The sequence below is a fragment of the Falco punctatus genome (assembly GCF_963210335.1).
Source record: "Falco punctatus genome assembly, chromosome: 1".
Lineage (NCBI taxonomy): Eukaryota > Metazoa > Chordata > Aves > Falconiformes > Falconidae > Falco > Falco punctatus.
In genome coordinates this window covers 58,142,878-58,157,020 of record NC_137580.1, presented here as the reverse complement: position 1 = coordinate 58,157,020, position 14,143 = coordinate 58,142,878, and the positions used below count along the sequence as shown (strand labels likewise).

Below are 14,143 nucleotides of genomic sequence, written 5' to 3'. Positions count from 1 at the left end.
AACACAGGACAAATGAGAATCAACACACACAATTAGAAAAGGAAAACATTTAAAAGAAAAGAGAAAGAAGTCTTCCAGACTTCTCTTATTCTAAATGCCAAAAGTTCCTTCTCCTGTATAAAACATAAAAGATCATTTCTGAAGAACGTTCAATGTGGTAAGTTTGCTGAACTATGCAAGCGTTTAGAACTAAACAATGCAGCAATAAAGACTCCTGTAGGACAAAGGCTGACTATCCACATTCTCCTTCCATCCCCTACCAAGATAAATCTACACTTCTGTTACTTACCAAAGAGAAAAAGGAAGAAAGAAAAAAGGAATACTACAGTGGTATTACAAAAAAGCCTCAATATGAAAAAATACATTAAACTCCTACAAAAATCTGAAGTAAAATAGTTACAAACTAATCATTAGAAGTAATTTCTAAAGTGCAATAAACTATATTGGAAGATCAAATGGAGTAAGTTAGGAGGCAGAAATAAATATAAGCCAACTCTACCATGTATACTAGTGATAGTGCAGCACATACCAAACAAAATCAGTCACCACCTCTCCTGTCTTGGAATACGCAGTCTTAATATCAAACAGAAGTATACAAAACTAGTTGACACTGACTCTTAAACTCTGCATGAAACTCAAAGGAATCTTAGACCAGACTTTTCTGTTCCTCAGTTTTACAAATGCAAAACACCTCTCTCTCTCCAACACCTTTAAAATATTTGCATAGCTAAGCACTATGTTCACCTTCTTTAAAGACACCAGCAACAAAGGAGCAGAAGTCCCACCTCAGTCTCCCTCTTACAACCCCATCAGACAACAAATGAACATAATGTAAATTCAGAACACCTACCTTCGAAGTATTAGTAATGGATTTTTAGAGAAAGATGACAAGGAAAGTGACATGCATACACATTCTTTCCCTCCCACCTTCTGCCAATGAAAAATTTAAGAACTTCCCTTCCCAAGCAGCTGTGTTTAATAGTCCCTGATTAACTTGCATTTGCACAATCTTTCAAACACATTTTCACTTTTATCTCCAGCGATGAGATCTGGTTCAGCTATTTTTTTGTCTGACAACTGTATTTGGTGCCCTACAGTCCCTGTGTTTAAAAAAAGAAGAAAGATGCCTGTTCTTTGGCAGTGTAGTATTTGTGGTACCTCTGTTCTATCTCTGATCAGTTGTCTCTTTCCCGAGCTGAATTAGTCTACATGTCTCCTTATATAGAAGTGACTCTAACTTTATTATTTATTTCATCTTTTTGTGGACCCTTCCTACCACTATTATTTCTTGTCTGACAAACAGAACCACAGATAATATTCAACTCTCAATGCATCGGCTTTATAGAATACCATAATGACTCTTCCCTGTTTGTTACCCACTGCCAATGACGACTACCATTCCATTTTCTTTATTTTGGCTAACACTCAAAATTGAACTAATATTTTGGGAAGAAGCAACAATCATTCCAAGATCTCCTTCTCAATGTTTATGGTTATTAATTATTAATTTGAAGAAGCATCTCTTATTTAGAAAAATGAAATCTAGGATCTAAATTTTCAGTGATTTCAGTTCACTATGAACAGGTTATTCCAGTTCACACTGGAGTCAATGTGTGACTCTTAAATGCAAATGAATCTCACTTCAGTTTCCAAACCAGTCAATCTATTAAGCTTATGCCTGTTAGACTTAAGTTGTTCCCACTTTAAAGTTAACTCCCATGTACATATTCACATATTCTGTTAAGAGAGGTACCTTTAAGAACCCAAAGCCATCTGATATGGCCACACAGCTGTCATAAATTACAACGTTTTATTTTTCACTTTTCAAAACAGGTTAAAAATGCTACACTGAGGGTAAAGACACAATGGCATTCCATTTGATACAAATACTAAAACCTCTCAAAACCTTCAATAAATCAAACACATGGGACTATACTTACAGTGAAGAAGGACTCCAGGTGCCAGATCAGAAAAATAATATGACATGGATCTGAACATCACTACCAAAACTAAAATCTGGTATCTGTGACAACAGGGAAGCACTATTCTGAAGAGAGGAAGAATCTAAACTATAGTGAACTTTCCTGTTTGCAGCCCCAAAACAAACAAAACCCAGAAAGCTAGCTTTATAGAGAATTTATACCTCTATTATTCTCACGCAGATAGAAGAAACCCTACCTGCTTTGAAGCCCACAGTTAATTTCTAAAAGGGGTTAAAAAGCAGGATTCACTTAGGTCAACTCCATTAGAAAATGGGGTACAAAATTACATGGCTAATGGATGAGAGAAACAAAGGTACATCTGTGTCACACCTATAAGGGAAACCATAGTAGCGGAAACAGACAATATTTACCAACAGCATGACCTGTAATAAAGTAAGACTGGGAAAAAAGCTTTCAGGAGATTTCAGAAAAGAAAAAACACCCCCATACTTCTAGATTTAGAAGACAAGTTTCTGTATTTTTTCTATCTAGTGGACTACTAACCACATTAATACAAATAGCAGGAAGAACAGCTGGAAGCTGGGATTACAGGCTCCAAATTTTGCCAGACTGATAGCTCTGACCCCAATTGCTCAAACCCCTAGATTCCAGTGCAGCCGAAAAAGACACAACAGACACTACTGCATGAAGGATCAGTTAAGATCTCCCCGAGATAATCTGAAGTTCCTGGCCAGACTGCATACTGAGGATGATCCAAATGCCTGTCCTCTGAGGTTTTCAGTATCTGGGTTTAGAGCTTTCTCCTGGATTTTAAAGCAGGCTCACTAAGCACAACAGTTTGGAGGGGAAAAAAAAAGTTAATGGTACAAGACTCTGAGAACACAAACTAAACCAGAACATATTATACAGCTGCCTCTTCAAGGATAACACAAGTTCAAGACATTCTCTGATCTTCTAACATCCCATCCTAAAAGTCAGATTGTTTCAGTCTAAATCCTGAAATAATCAATACTGGCTTTCCTAATCCTCCCCAGTGGTCTTGCATGGTATTTCAGCACTGCTGCACTTTGGATTATTATTATTATTATTCTGCTTTCAGTAACTACACTGGAAACATAGGTATTATAAAACAATTGCTAAACCAACTATTTCAGTAAAAATTTTTTTTTAAAAAAGAAGAATTTTTGTAAAACAACAAAACTTTGTTTCAGTCTTTGCTCATTTGGTTTCAGAGTCCTAGGACACTGGTTCTCCTCCATCACTGGTATGTTCTGTTAATTATCTAAAACCTTACGCTAGAAAACTCATTTTACCTAGCTTTAGTCCATGTGTACGACAGATGACTCTCTTCTACAGAAAGAAGTCCTGCCTCTGCTTGGGTTGCTCCACTTTTCTATAAGTCTTCCACTTGGGAGTGATGAACTTCAAATTAAGACTCATTCTCTCTTGCACTGTTTGCACACTGCCAGTAACTGGCATTGAAAGCACAGGCAATGGACACCAATGCAAGCGTAGTGGGCATTAAAGTACTATGTGCATCAACTATGCTACAATAACACAAATTTTGGCTTGGGAAACAGCTCAAATACAACACTACATTATCAAAGGAAGCAAATCTAGACTACCAGTTGGTTCCTAGACATCAACTTTACTGAAATGGACAGACCTTTCACTTAATTTTTCTACAGTCTGAAGGGTACAGCTATGCTCACTCATTCTCACTGAGTTGATGCTTTATAATTATTTTTTTAATTATGTATCATAGCGGTATGTCTACTGTTCTTCTGAACAGCTGCCAAGAGATTGAATTTTAGTAATGATGGATGAGTTCAGGAATTTGCCATCATACCTCAAACTTGACAAATTCACTACTTCCAAGACTGCAATACTGATTTAATTAAGTGCTCCACTAAAAGAGCTTGAAATTGAACAGGAGAAAGCATATGTTCAAATGCAAATGGAGCTGCAGATGACACCAACGTCAAAAATGTGATCTTCACAAAGACAAGAGAGTTATCTGAAGTGTCCAGATTTTAACAGTTCCGCAGTTCTGTAAAAGGGGCAAATCTGCAGACTTGAATCTTGATTAAGTCATAGAAAGTTGGCACATGGGGACATTTCAAAGACTGCCAAGCCATTATCTAGCTTAGTGATGTTAAGCAGGCATTACTAGGTTTCTGTCTCAGTGCTGTACGCAAAGAAAAGAAAGGCCTTGGTTTGTCCTTTACACAATCAGGGCACCTGGGATACAGATGTATTCCCAGTGGAAACACCCGAACATAAAAAGGCAATCCACATGTGTGGGATGCATATGAACCCACAGCAGAGTTCATACAAAGTGTAGCTTGAAAGGAACATTCCAGCATCTCAGTAAGTGATTTCACTCTAATTAAAGAATGGTTATTTACGAGCTATTTGCACTATGAATACCACCCCTGATGAAGATTCAATTCAGAAAGATACCTCAATCTCATTTGGCAAACTGAGTTTATTCATGTTCTACAGAGCAAAGAGAAAGGCTGGAAAAGGAAGGAAAAAAAAGGGGGGAGGGGAAGACAAACCCAATTATTTTCTAAATTCATAGCTTCTGAAATCACTTATCCCCACCACAAGTAATAGAAATAATGAACTGTTTTTTGGACACCCCCCTCCACCTTTGCAGAATTCAGAAACAGTCTAACTACTAGACGCCACATTTATTCACTAGACTTACAGTCTAGTCTACTGATTATAGTATACTTTAAAACCTGTATTTAATATGTTACTGTGTTCCTTGTCTTGCTTATGTTTTATGCTTTATTTTCTTGAGGAAGAAGCCTCAACTTCACTGAGCTCACTTACCACTGATATAATTAAGAAGCAAACATATTTAAATTCAGAAATCATTGATATAAGAAACTGTTTTTTTATTTTTCAAAATAGAGTTTCCATCGTTTAGTCTTGCAAGGCTAGTTCACGAAACCAGAGAAACCTGTACTTTTTCATAGTCCTGGCATTACCACAAATTCATTTTCCATAAAAATTCTGTTTACAGCAAGGTCTAAACACAGAGAAAGCTGATAAATAGCCCATCACACTGACACGTTAATTTCTCTGAAAGCAGAATTAATTTAAATGTAATGTACTCTTAAGCAATAAGTGAAAAAAACATAAATGGAGGTTAAAAAACTAAGAGCTTCTGACAGAACAAAGTTTTGTGATGGAGAGCTATTCTAGATATTAGTAGAATGAGAAAATACCAGTTTTTTCATTTAGCTTGTAAATGAAACTTCTGCTTACTTCTCTGCTATAGAAGAAATACTATCTCAACAGTCCTTGAAAAATGACATACATAAAAGTATTGGTTTAAAGAACAGTAAGATATCTCTATGACCTGACTGGTTAGGACAGGTTTGAAATATGTCACATTCTCTTCATGTTCTAGAAAACACTATACTCAGAAGAGATTCCTTCAAGTTTTTACCTTAACTGTGACTATGTACACCATGAATTTTTTATTAACTACCTCTAGAGAACAAACATTCTGTTTTATACCATATGGTTTGTATATGATGTGCATTTACCAAACTGTTTCCATTATGTTTTAACTCTTCCTTCACAGCTACACAACACTTCATGCTATTCAACAGGCCTAAGTATCACAGAATCAAGGCAAGAGGTTTAGGTATCATTTCTAAACAACCAATAGCTCAGCTGTCATTTAGACAGTCACTGTTTATAAATTCCACCAAGACTTCTTGCACAGACACATTGTATGAACAAGCACTGAATTTTATTTCCTATTAAACACTTAGGATGCAATTTTAGTGAAATAGTAACTTTTTTTGGCTGGGGAGCAATAATTCTGTTTCTATTTTGTAAACTACGACCTCCATATTGGTAATGAGACCTCAAGAGTTTTGGAACTTTTTTTTGAGAGTTTAAACTGCAATCACCTACTGTACTCAAACTAAAAAGGTAAAAGCAGTAGGCACAAAATTATTTTAATGTTTGTTTACAAACAAGTGAAAAAAAGCAAAAATCACTATCTGTCCTCAGACCTCCCATTAAAGAGAAATAATGTGCTGCAATATCTATGTGAAAAATGATCCAGAAATCGATGTTGCAGCCCTGACTAGTAAATGGGAATTTAAATCTTAAATTAAGATCAAGCCTTGATTTCCCCCCACTTACTTTAATTTGGGTGATTTGCCCCTCCTATATTGCTCCTGTCACTTTCTGATGCCTGCATAGGCTTTTCTGGAGGCAGTGCTCCTCTGTGACTAAGAGCTGCTGCTTCTAGTGAGATAAATTGCCTAGGTGTTTCTTTTCTTGTATCTCTCTTTTCTGCTCTTTGAATTCCTCTTCTAATGGCCTTACCAATCTCTACACCAACGCTGCTATACCCAGTTGCATCAGTTTTTCCCTCCTTTCCACCAAATGTATCAACTACTGCTAAAAGCTGTGAGAAGATTTACTGCTACATTAGAAATGTTTCCGGCAATTTCACAACAAAGCTATTGCAAATGCCTCACGGCATAAAAGCAACTATTTTAAATCACCAAAGAGCTGGACTGCTGAAAAATCTCTACCTACCTAAAATTAACTCTTTATTTACAGGGGACAAAAAAGTCCAATCCCATACAACACTGCCTCGTTATAAAGAAATTAGTAATACAAGTTTTTCTATACAGAAAATAGTAGCTGTGTTCTGGAGAAGTCATTCAAGTAGAAGAATATATAATCCATAGTTAAGACATATTCATTCACTGAGCTACTCTCAGACTTCTGAGCATACAATTTTCTTACAAAATCTCTTCCAACCACTTGGTAGAAATACCTTCTTCTTTACACAAGAATTTATTTTAAGCAAATGTATCCAAAGAAACAGATATTAAATGTGGGAAGAAGTCAGTTTTGCCATTGTAACAACTTACAATTACAGTATTCACACTAAATGTATACAAAACAATGTATTCTAACCACTGGAATGCACAAGTGATATAACTGGAAATGTTCCATTGTTTCCTCTTTAGGCAACAGACTAACCTCACTTACTGGCTTCTCATTCCTAAAGATACATGGGTTTCCCAACCTTTGCTAAGGTAAACTTAGTTCCTGTAGAAAACATGTCTTAAGTTTGTCAGAAAAGCTCTGATTAATACCCAATATACCAAATACAAACCTTTAAAAATCAGAAAGACGGTTGCTTAAACCTGGGATCACTAACTTCAGGCAGAAAAACAGAAATATCACATAAAAATACAGTATAAAGGCATCTACAGCAAGATAGATCTAGTGTAGCTAGAGCACACAGCAAAGATTTTACTTATGAAGCTCATACTGTCACATGTTTGACCTCGCTGTATTAAGCTTTTTCACAACAAATGCTAATTTCACAGAATCACAGAATTTATGCAACACATTTTTTCTACAACTTTCAGCTTCACTACAATTTTAATATCCTAGTCATTAACTACTTTCTAAAGTAGAGATTCTCTGTCCACCAATGAGATGCATAAAGAATTGAAATCTTGTAACAAAACCTGTATTAGATAAATATTTAGAACCCTTACCCTATGAACAGCACATTCAATTGTGAGAAATCTGTTACAAGAACATCACACATCAGATGCAATTAAGAAAAGTGAAAAAAATAATTAGAGGGTTGGTACAAAATTTGGAAGACTTTTACTGCTTCTTAGACAAAGAAAAATAGAAAAAGAAGAAAAAAAAATAATTAAAATCTACTAAAACCAGAGCAGTGTAACCTGATAGCTCACAGGAGAATTTAGGCTACCAGGAGAAATATTCTAGGAGTGAAAGAAAAATGCAGACAGGAGTATCAAGCAAGATTATTTTTTTCCCCACCCAAGAGAAATGTACCTGTGTTGAAGTGACTTTTAAAGGATCAAGTAATACAAGTGCCTCTGAATTAGTCAAGGTACTTATGGATACAGTGCTAAAGACAAGTCATAGATGCTCACCTTTTAACTGTTGATGAGGAAAACCTACAACCTGCTCTACCTCTCTTACCATCATTTATAACACGATGGCTTTTAATTTGCACAGAACCAAAACTCCTCAACAGGATCACTTGATAACTAAAGTAAAACAGAAGCATGGATTCATCCTAAGCCAAGTGCAAGGTACCAAACAGCAATCACTTAGATACAAAGGACAGAACTTATTAAAACCTGGGGCTGGGAGAAAGAGGGGAAGAAACCCTAGCAAGGATATAATTTCTCTCATTTTGAAGAAAGTATAGTAAAATATTCAAATATGGAGAAGCTAAAGCTACCTTGCATGAAAGAGGCTGGGTTCCAGGAATTCTTCCAGTTGTTGAAGTCATAGCTGTCTGATTCCATCTTGTTTAACCAAAAAGGTGTGCTACCTAATACCCATAAAGATGCCGGCTCAAAACTTTTGTTGGCCAATCTAGTTCTACACAAAAAACACAGTGTCATACACCAATGCCTGGATTTTTACAGCTGCCTTGTTTGGTCCTGCTGGTTTTTCTCCCCTTTCCTTCTACTTTCTCTTTCCCAAATAGCCAAGAAGGCAGCACAGCATTCATGTCTAATGGTGATTGAAGGTTAAAAATGATTAAGATCACTCTTCTCATTTCTACCTGTCACAGAAAAACATTTTCCTTTTTTTGTACAAAAATCATGAACTTTAAATACATAAGAGGTAACAGTATAAAAAGTTTTTTTTCTTATGAGTTACAACTAACTGACCTGTTTGTTGGAATTCCTGATTTGAATAAGGCAGGAGGAGATGTGAAATCAGGTTTGGTTGACTGCACTGCCAACTCTTTCTCCAAATTTCCAGTTCTTCCCTGCTGTACCTTCAAAATAACATTTCATCATTAGTTTAACCTGAGAAGTGTAGCAGCCCCACCACCCAACACAGCACATAATCAACACAAAAACAATGAAGCCCAACTTTAATCAGATTTTTTTTTTAAACTGTCACCTTTGCACAGCTAGTAAAATTCCGTATTTTATAAGGATATAATACTTAAGTACTGTGTTTAATAGATATAAGAAGCAATATGCCAGAGAACAAATTGTTACAGAAGATAAGACAGTTTTAATATTTGATATCCAAGCATTTGAATTGGAGATGAACAGACCAATGGATTTTCTTGTAGAATTTCCTGTATGAACAAAATAACATCTTAATTTTTAAAGATGCAAACTTACTAAAAAAAAAAATAAAAATTTTCATCATCTTAATGACAGATATATAACAAGTCTACTACCCAACAACAAACCATGAGACAAGAAACCGAGTGGATTCTCCCACCTGCCTTATTGACCATGAGATCTAGTAACCACTTAATTTCCAAGTCATACCAGGAAATCACCTCATACTCCAAGTTATGCAGACTTTAAAAGATTATTCATTAGTTCAGACCGAATACTTAAAAAACATACTGCTGTTTCTGAAGTATGGCACAATTCCAGAGACATGTTATCAAAGTTATGTAAGACCTTTGATGCAAATACTTCAAGTATTTGATTTCAGCAGCACATTTTACACAAAAGAAAAAAACTACATGGGTTAGTATTAAAGACAAACCTGTACTGATTCAGTTTTTAAAGACACTCCCCCTCTACCAACCACAGAGCTACATCACTCTACATAGCTAGTTCGCTCACAGTATAACATCACATAGGCTGTGATCTCACAGCCTCTTGTAGGCAAGTGAACTACTAAGCTTTTGCAGAATCTTACTTATAAACACAGGCACCTCTTTCACAAACCCACAAAAATGTATATAGATAGTTAAGATTCATTAAAAATAGAATTGAACTTTAGTATCCAGAAATATGAAAAACAGAAACAAAAGCCCCCAAAACCTGAATAGGTTTGGTATAAGTGTTTATCTGAAAAATCTGTAAGTCTTCTGTTAATTAATAAGTAACTGGGAAAACGTGGAAGACAAAGTCTTGACAGTTACAGAAGATTAATCCAAACATACCATGTAATTTACATGAAACTTAGTATTTCAGAACAGTGGAAAAAAGTTAATGAAATTATTTAATAATTGTATGTAAACTCCCTGTAAAACACGTGACAAACTCTTAATTCAGAGTCTTACAACAGTTACTACCGGTACTGTTAGACCACTGGACCCCCAGAGAATCAATATTGAGCTAGAAACAGGGGAAGCCTTGGTTTGGAATACTTTCCCTTCTTACTCCAGGTCTAACAGTTAAGAAAAATTTCAGAGTATAGCCAGCTGCAAATTTTAATGCCCATTGCCCACCATTTCCACCATTGCACAACACTATTGTAATGGTAACCGAGGAAGTCAAAAAGCCTCACAGAGCCAATCTGCTCTTGCTAAGATAAAGTCAAAATGACTGCAGACCCTCAAAAGGCATACCAGGGGAAACAAAAATACCTGTCTGAAGTTGACACTTCTGTCACAGGAGTATACGGATGAGAGTAATAAACAGTTCCAAGTCAGTTTAATGACAGGTCAAGAACCAAAATGACTGCATATTGAAAATAAAATAACCTTTGTATTCTAATTTCAACTTTAGTATGAAAAAAGAGTAAATAAGAAAATAAGTTAGAAAAAACGTTCAATCCTTAAAATAAATCCTGTCATACAGATTTTTCTGCTCTCTGAAAATCAGCATTTCCAAATGGAAAAAAATTACACATAGCTTGATAAATTGCCCTCTAATCCCAGAAGGTCAACAGAAAAATATGGAAGACTGATTTTCACATCTCAAGAGTTGCCAAAGATAAGTGTTACAAAACACAGTAAGAGCTACAAGGCCACAGGAAAAATAAACATGTCATAATCTACAAAAGCTTTCCCAGTACATCTGCACAAATTCTTTAATCTGCACAAACAAATAAATGCACTACAACTAAAAAATAAACCACCACATAATGAAAAATTAGTTTCACTAGGAAATTTGTTAGTTCACCAGGCCCCACTAACTCACATGCTCACAGAAGGATGACAAACTAAAGACACGCTTTTTAATCAGCATTTTGTGACGTAGGCAGAAAGTTGCTGGTATAAGATGAGTTTGAAATAATGGTTATGTCCATTTCAGTTGTTCTTCTATCAGACTGTGGTGGCATGGTAAGCAATACTAAACAAACATGAGAGCAACCAACAAAAGTTTACTAAAATTCACCTTAAAAAGATGGTATCTGCCATCGAGAATCTCTGCACTTGGTCTTACTTCCATAGCATTGTCTTCAGCCTAAGTTAAATAACACATTGCCCATTAAGATACCATACAACTCTTAATGATGGGCCACAGTCTGAATAATGGTACAGGTGCAATCTAGCTGTAGCTAGTCTGTCACATTATCCACACAAATTGCCAGTGAAGCAACACAGAAACACTCTAAGCTTGGGGTGGGGAGTCAGGTGCAAACTCTAACAAATGCACCAAAGTGGGCAGAACAAGCTTACGACACACAAGCAGCTTCACAGGGAGAAAAACACATAGAACATCACAAAAGTTGTACTAATTACCGTAATCTTATTTGTGGTTGAGGTAACTGGTAAAATTTCAAGACCCATTCGTATCCTCTTCTGTTTTTCACAGTAAGCTTTCCAGGTATCTTCATTGAACCCATAGTTGAAATAATCAGAGAGATCAGCCCCTTTAAACAGAGAAGTATAGGGTTTTAGGTCATTACAAAGTTCATCTTTTCTTCACTGAACATACTTCACTGAACCTTTATTTTTAACATCAAAATGGATTAGGTAATGATCTGAAAACATACTACTGAAAAGTACAATACAGTCTTACATCAGTATAAGAGTATACATGGCTAATACTATAAATACATTAAAATTTAGTCAGAAAGAGTATCTTTCCTAGCATCTCGTCTCAGGGATCTAAATTAGATATTTACAGAATATCATAGGATATTATAATCCACATATCTTTACAATAGGATAAATTTAAAATCTACAGGTTTGCTGTATGTTCTAGTGAAGAACCACTCCCTTTTGCTTGTTCTGTACGACTTCTCATTTTGTTTTGATTCCTAGTTTCATTTGATGCCATGCAGTGTTTTTATTATAAAAGAGAGACCAGACATAACTAAATGCACAGAATATATTTCAAATAGCTAACAGTTCAAACACCAGAGTATTATCAAAGGCAGCTTTTTTTCATTTTGTTGACACTTACTGCATTGCCAAAACAATATACTAACACTAGAAAAAACTACACAGAGCAGCAAGGTGTACTGCCACTAAACCAAAAACCAGCTAAGGCTGGTGTTAGACAGGTCTGGCCAAATCACTTGAGCCAGTAAGACAATACACCCAGGGGAATTATGGAAAGCCCATGTAGTACCAGCTTCTTCAAAGCTTACGGATGTCTATGCATGAACACAGAGAAGCACAAGCTACGTTTCACCATTCTTCATGCTCAAACCTCCTAGAACTATGTTCTGTTCTGCTTTACCTTCTGTCCTATGGCAGAGACCAATGGCAGTAACCTCCACAGAAATACAAATTTCCAAGGAAATTTCAGGATATGCAGGTATTTTAAAAAAATAAATAAAGGGTATGTCCTACAGTCTCTTTTTGCTGATATATGTGTGGGATGTATATTAAGAAATGGCACACATACACACTCTGTGGCACAGCAGAAAGGCAATAAATAACTTATATGCTTGTTTCCAAGTTACATCGTACAGCATCTTCTAGCTATTGGGTACATAACACCTATGTGCAGTAGATGGGAATTATTATTAAAATAACCTACTGAATACCTACATATCGGTTAATGTAAACCAGAGCATTACCTGGCTTTCTCCAAGGTTTATCTTCAAATGAATCTAAATCTACTTCCAGAAGTGGCACACCATTAATACTGCCTGGTGCATCTAGATCCACTCCCTTAACTTTTGCACCTGTGAAGAAAAGTTAGAAAGTTAGAGCCTTCCATCTCTACCAGAGTTTTAACAGTTGTAATACACTTAAAATAGAAATAAAATGTCAGATTTAAATTTATCAAGAAGTTTGGGAAGTGAAAATAATTTCCTTAATCCAAAACAATGTAACATTTTTTTGCATTTTTACTAATATTACTATGTAAATTTTCTTACCGGAAGATCCATAAGCTCGTCCTCCTGTCTTAATATTGAGATTCACAGGTGTCGCTCCATAACTTAAAAGAAATTAACAAAAAACTGAATTAGACAGAGAAAACTCTTAAAACAGAAGAAAACACAAAACAAGAGTTAGCTAGATCCAGAAACAAACTGGACCCAGACTCAATCACCATCCTGAATCTCTAGCTTTCCAAGCTGGTAACACTGTAAAAGTAAAGAGATCAGCCTAGGAGGAAGAGAGTGTACCTTTCTATGCTCAGTAGCAACTTCTCCAACTAATAAACAGTTGTGAAGCAAGTCCCAGTCACTCTTCCTGAGTTGAAAGGATAAAGACCTTGATAGAAACAAGAATGGACAGAACCAGAAGGAGAGAAAGGAAAAATGCAGTTCATTTAGGGATACAGATGACACTCTGGGGATTAGAGTAAAAACAAAATAATAAAAAAAAAGAAAGGGTATAGACAGATCCTTTTCTCTTTTCATAATTATTCCATTTAATCTGTACAGAAAGGGAAAATACAAGCATTTCTCTACAATGATTGAAAGGTCATCTGTTTCAATGTAGTCCTAGCAATCACCTATCCTTGTGACCAACAAAGAATGTTAACATTCCACCTTCTGAAATACCTGAGTACTTTCTTCACAAAAATGCACTTAGAACATAGACACTGAACTGATTTAACTACCATAGGAATTACAGTATTGTTCATTTGGAACATTAAGAGCTAGCTTTCACTACCATTTGCATGCAATGTAGCTTATGAGTACAGGTGGTATCAACCCATAAACATAATGAGATGAGCATGTAATTATAAGGCAGTGTATAGTCTACAGTACCACTTCCATGCAGTTTCAGTTTTCAATTAAGTCCTACAACAGTACAAAAGTAACACAAAACATTTAACCTTCTGATCTGCCCTGCTGTATTTGTGCAGGAATTTGTCAAACAAATCTTATGGCTTTTTTAAACAGCAGTTGACTACTACATGAAAAATCATTTAATCTTATAAAAGGAACTTGCTATACTGAAGCGAAAATGAACAGCAATGAGCAATGTTGAGTTTCTTTTAGATTACTGCCCTTCCATGAACTTTCTGTCCAATTTG

At 35.7% G+C, this 14,143-nt stretch overlaps 1 protein-coding gene across 4 annotated transcripts in view; it reads right to left on the bottom strand.

Annotated features, from left to right (window-relative positions):
* FIP1L1 (factor interacting with PAPOLA and CPSF1) overlaps window positions 1–14,143 on the bottom strand; it is a 42,796-nt gene that overhangs the window by 20,196 nt on the left and 8,457 nt on the right. For 3 of the 4 annotated variants that reach the window (XM_080386083.1, XM_080386085.1, XM_080386084.1), the window contains exons 5-9: window positions 13,032–13,093; window positions 12,729–12,836; window positions 11,440–11,570; window positions 11,093–11,161; window positions 8,663–8,772 (exon numbers count right to left, since the gene is read on the bottom strand). In XM_080386083.1, the coding sequence (XP_080242209.1) occupies window positions 8,663–8,772; window positions 11,093–11,161; window positions 11,440–11,570; window positions 12,729–12,836; window positions 13,032–13,093 (480 nt within the window). The remainder of the gene's footprint in view (window positions 1–8,662; window positions 8,773–11,092; window positions 11,162–11,439; window positions 11,571–12,728; window positions 12,837–13,031; window positions 13,094–14,143) is intronic. The other variant, XM_080386086.1, reaches the window with a different exon arrangement.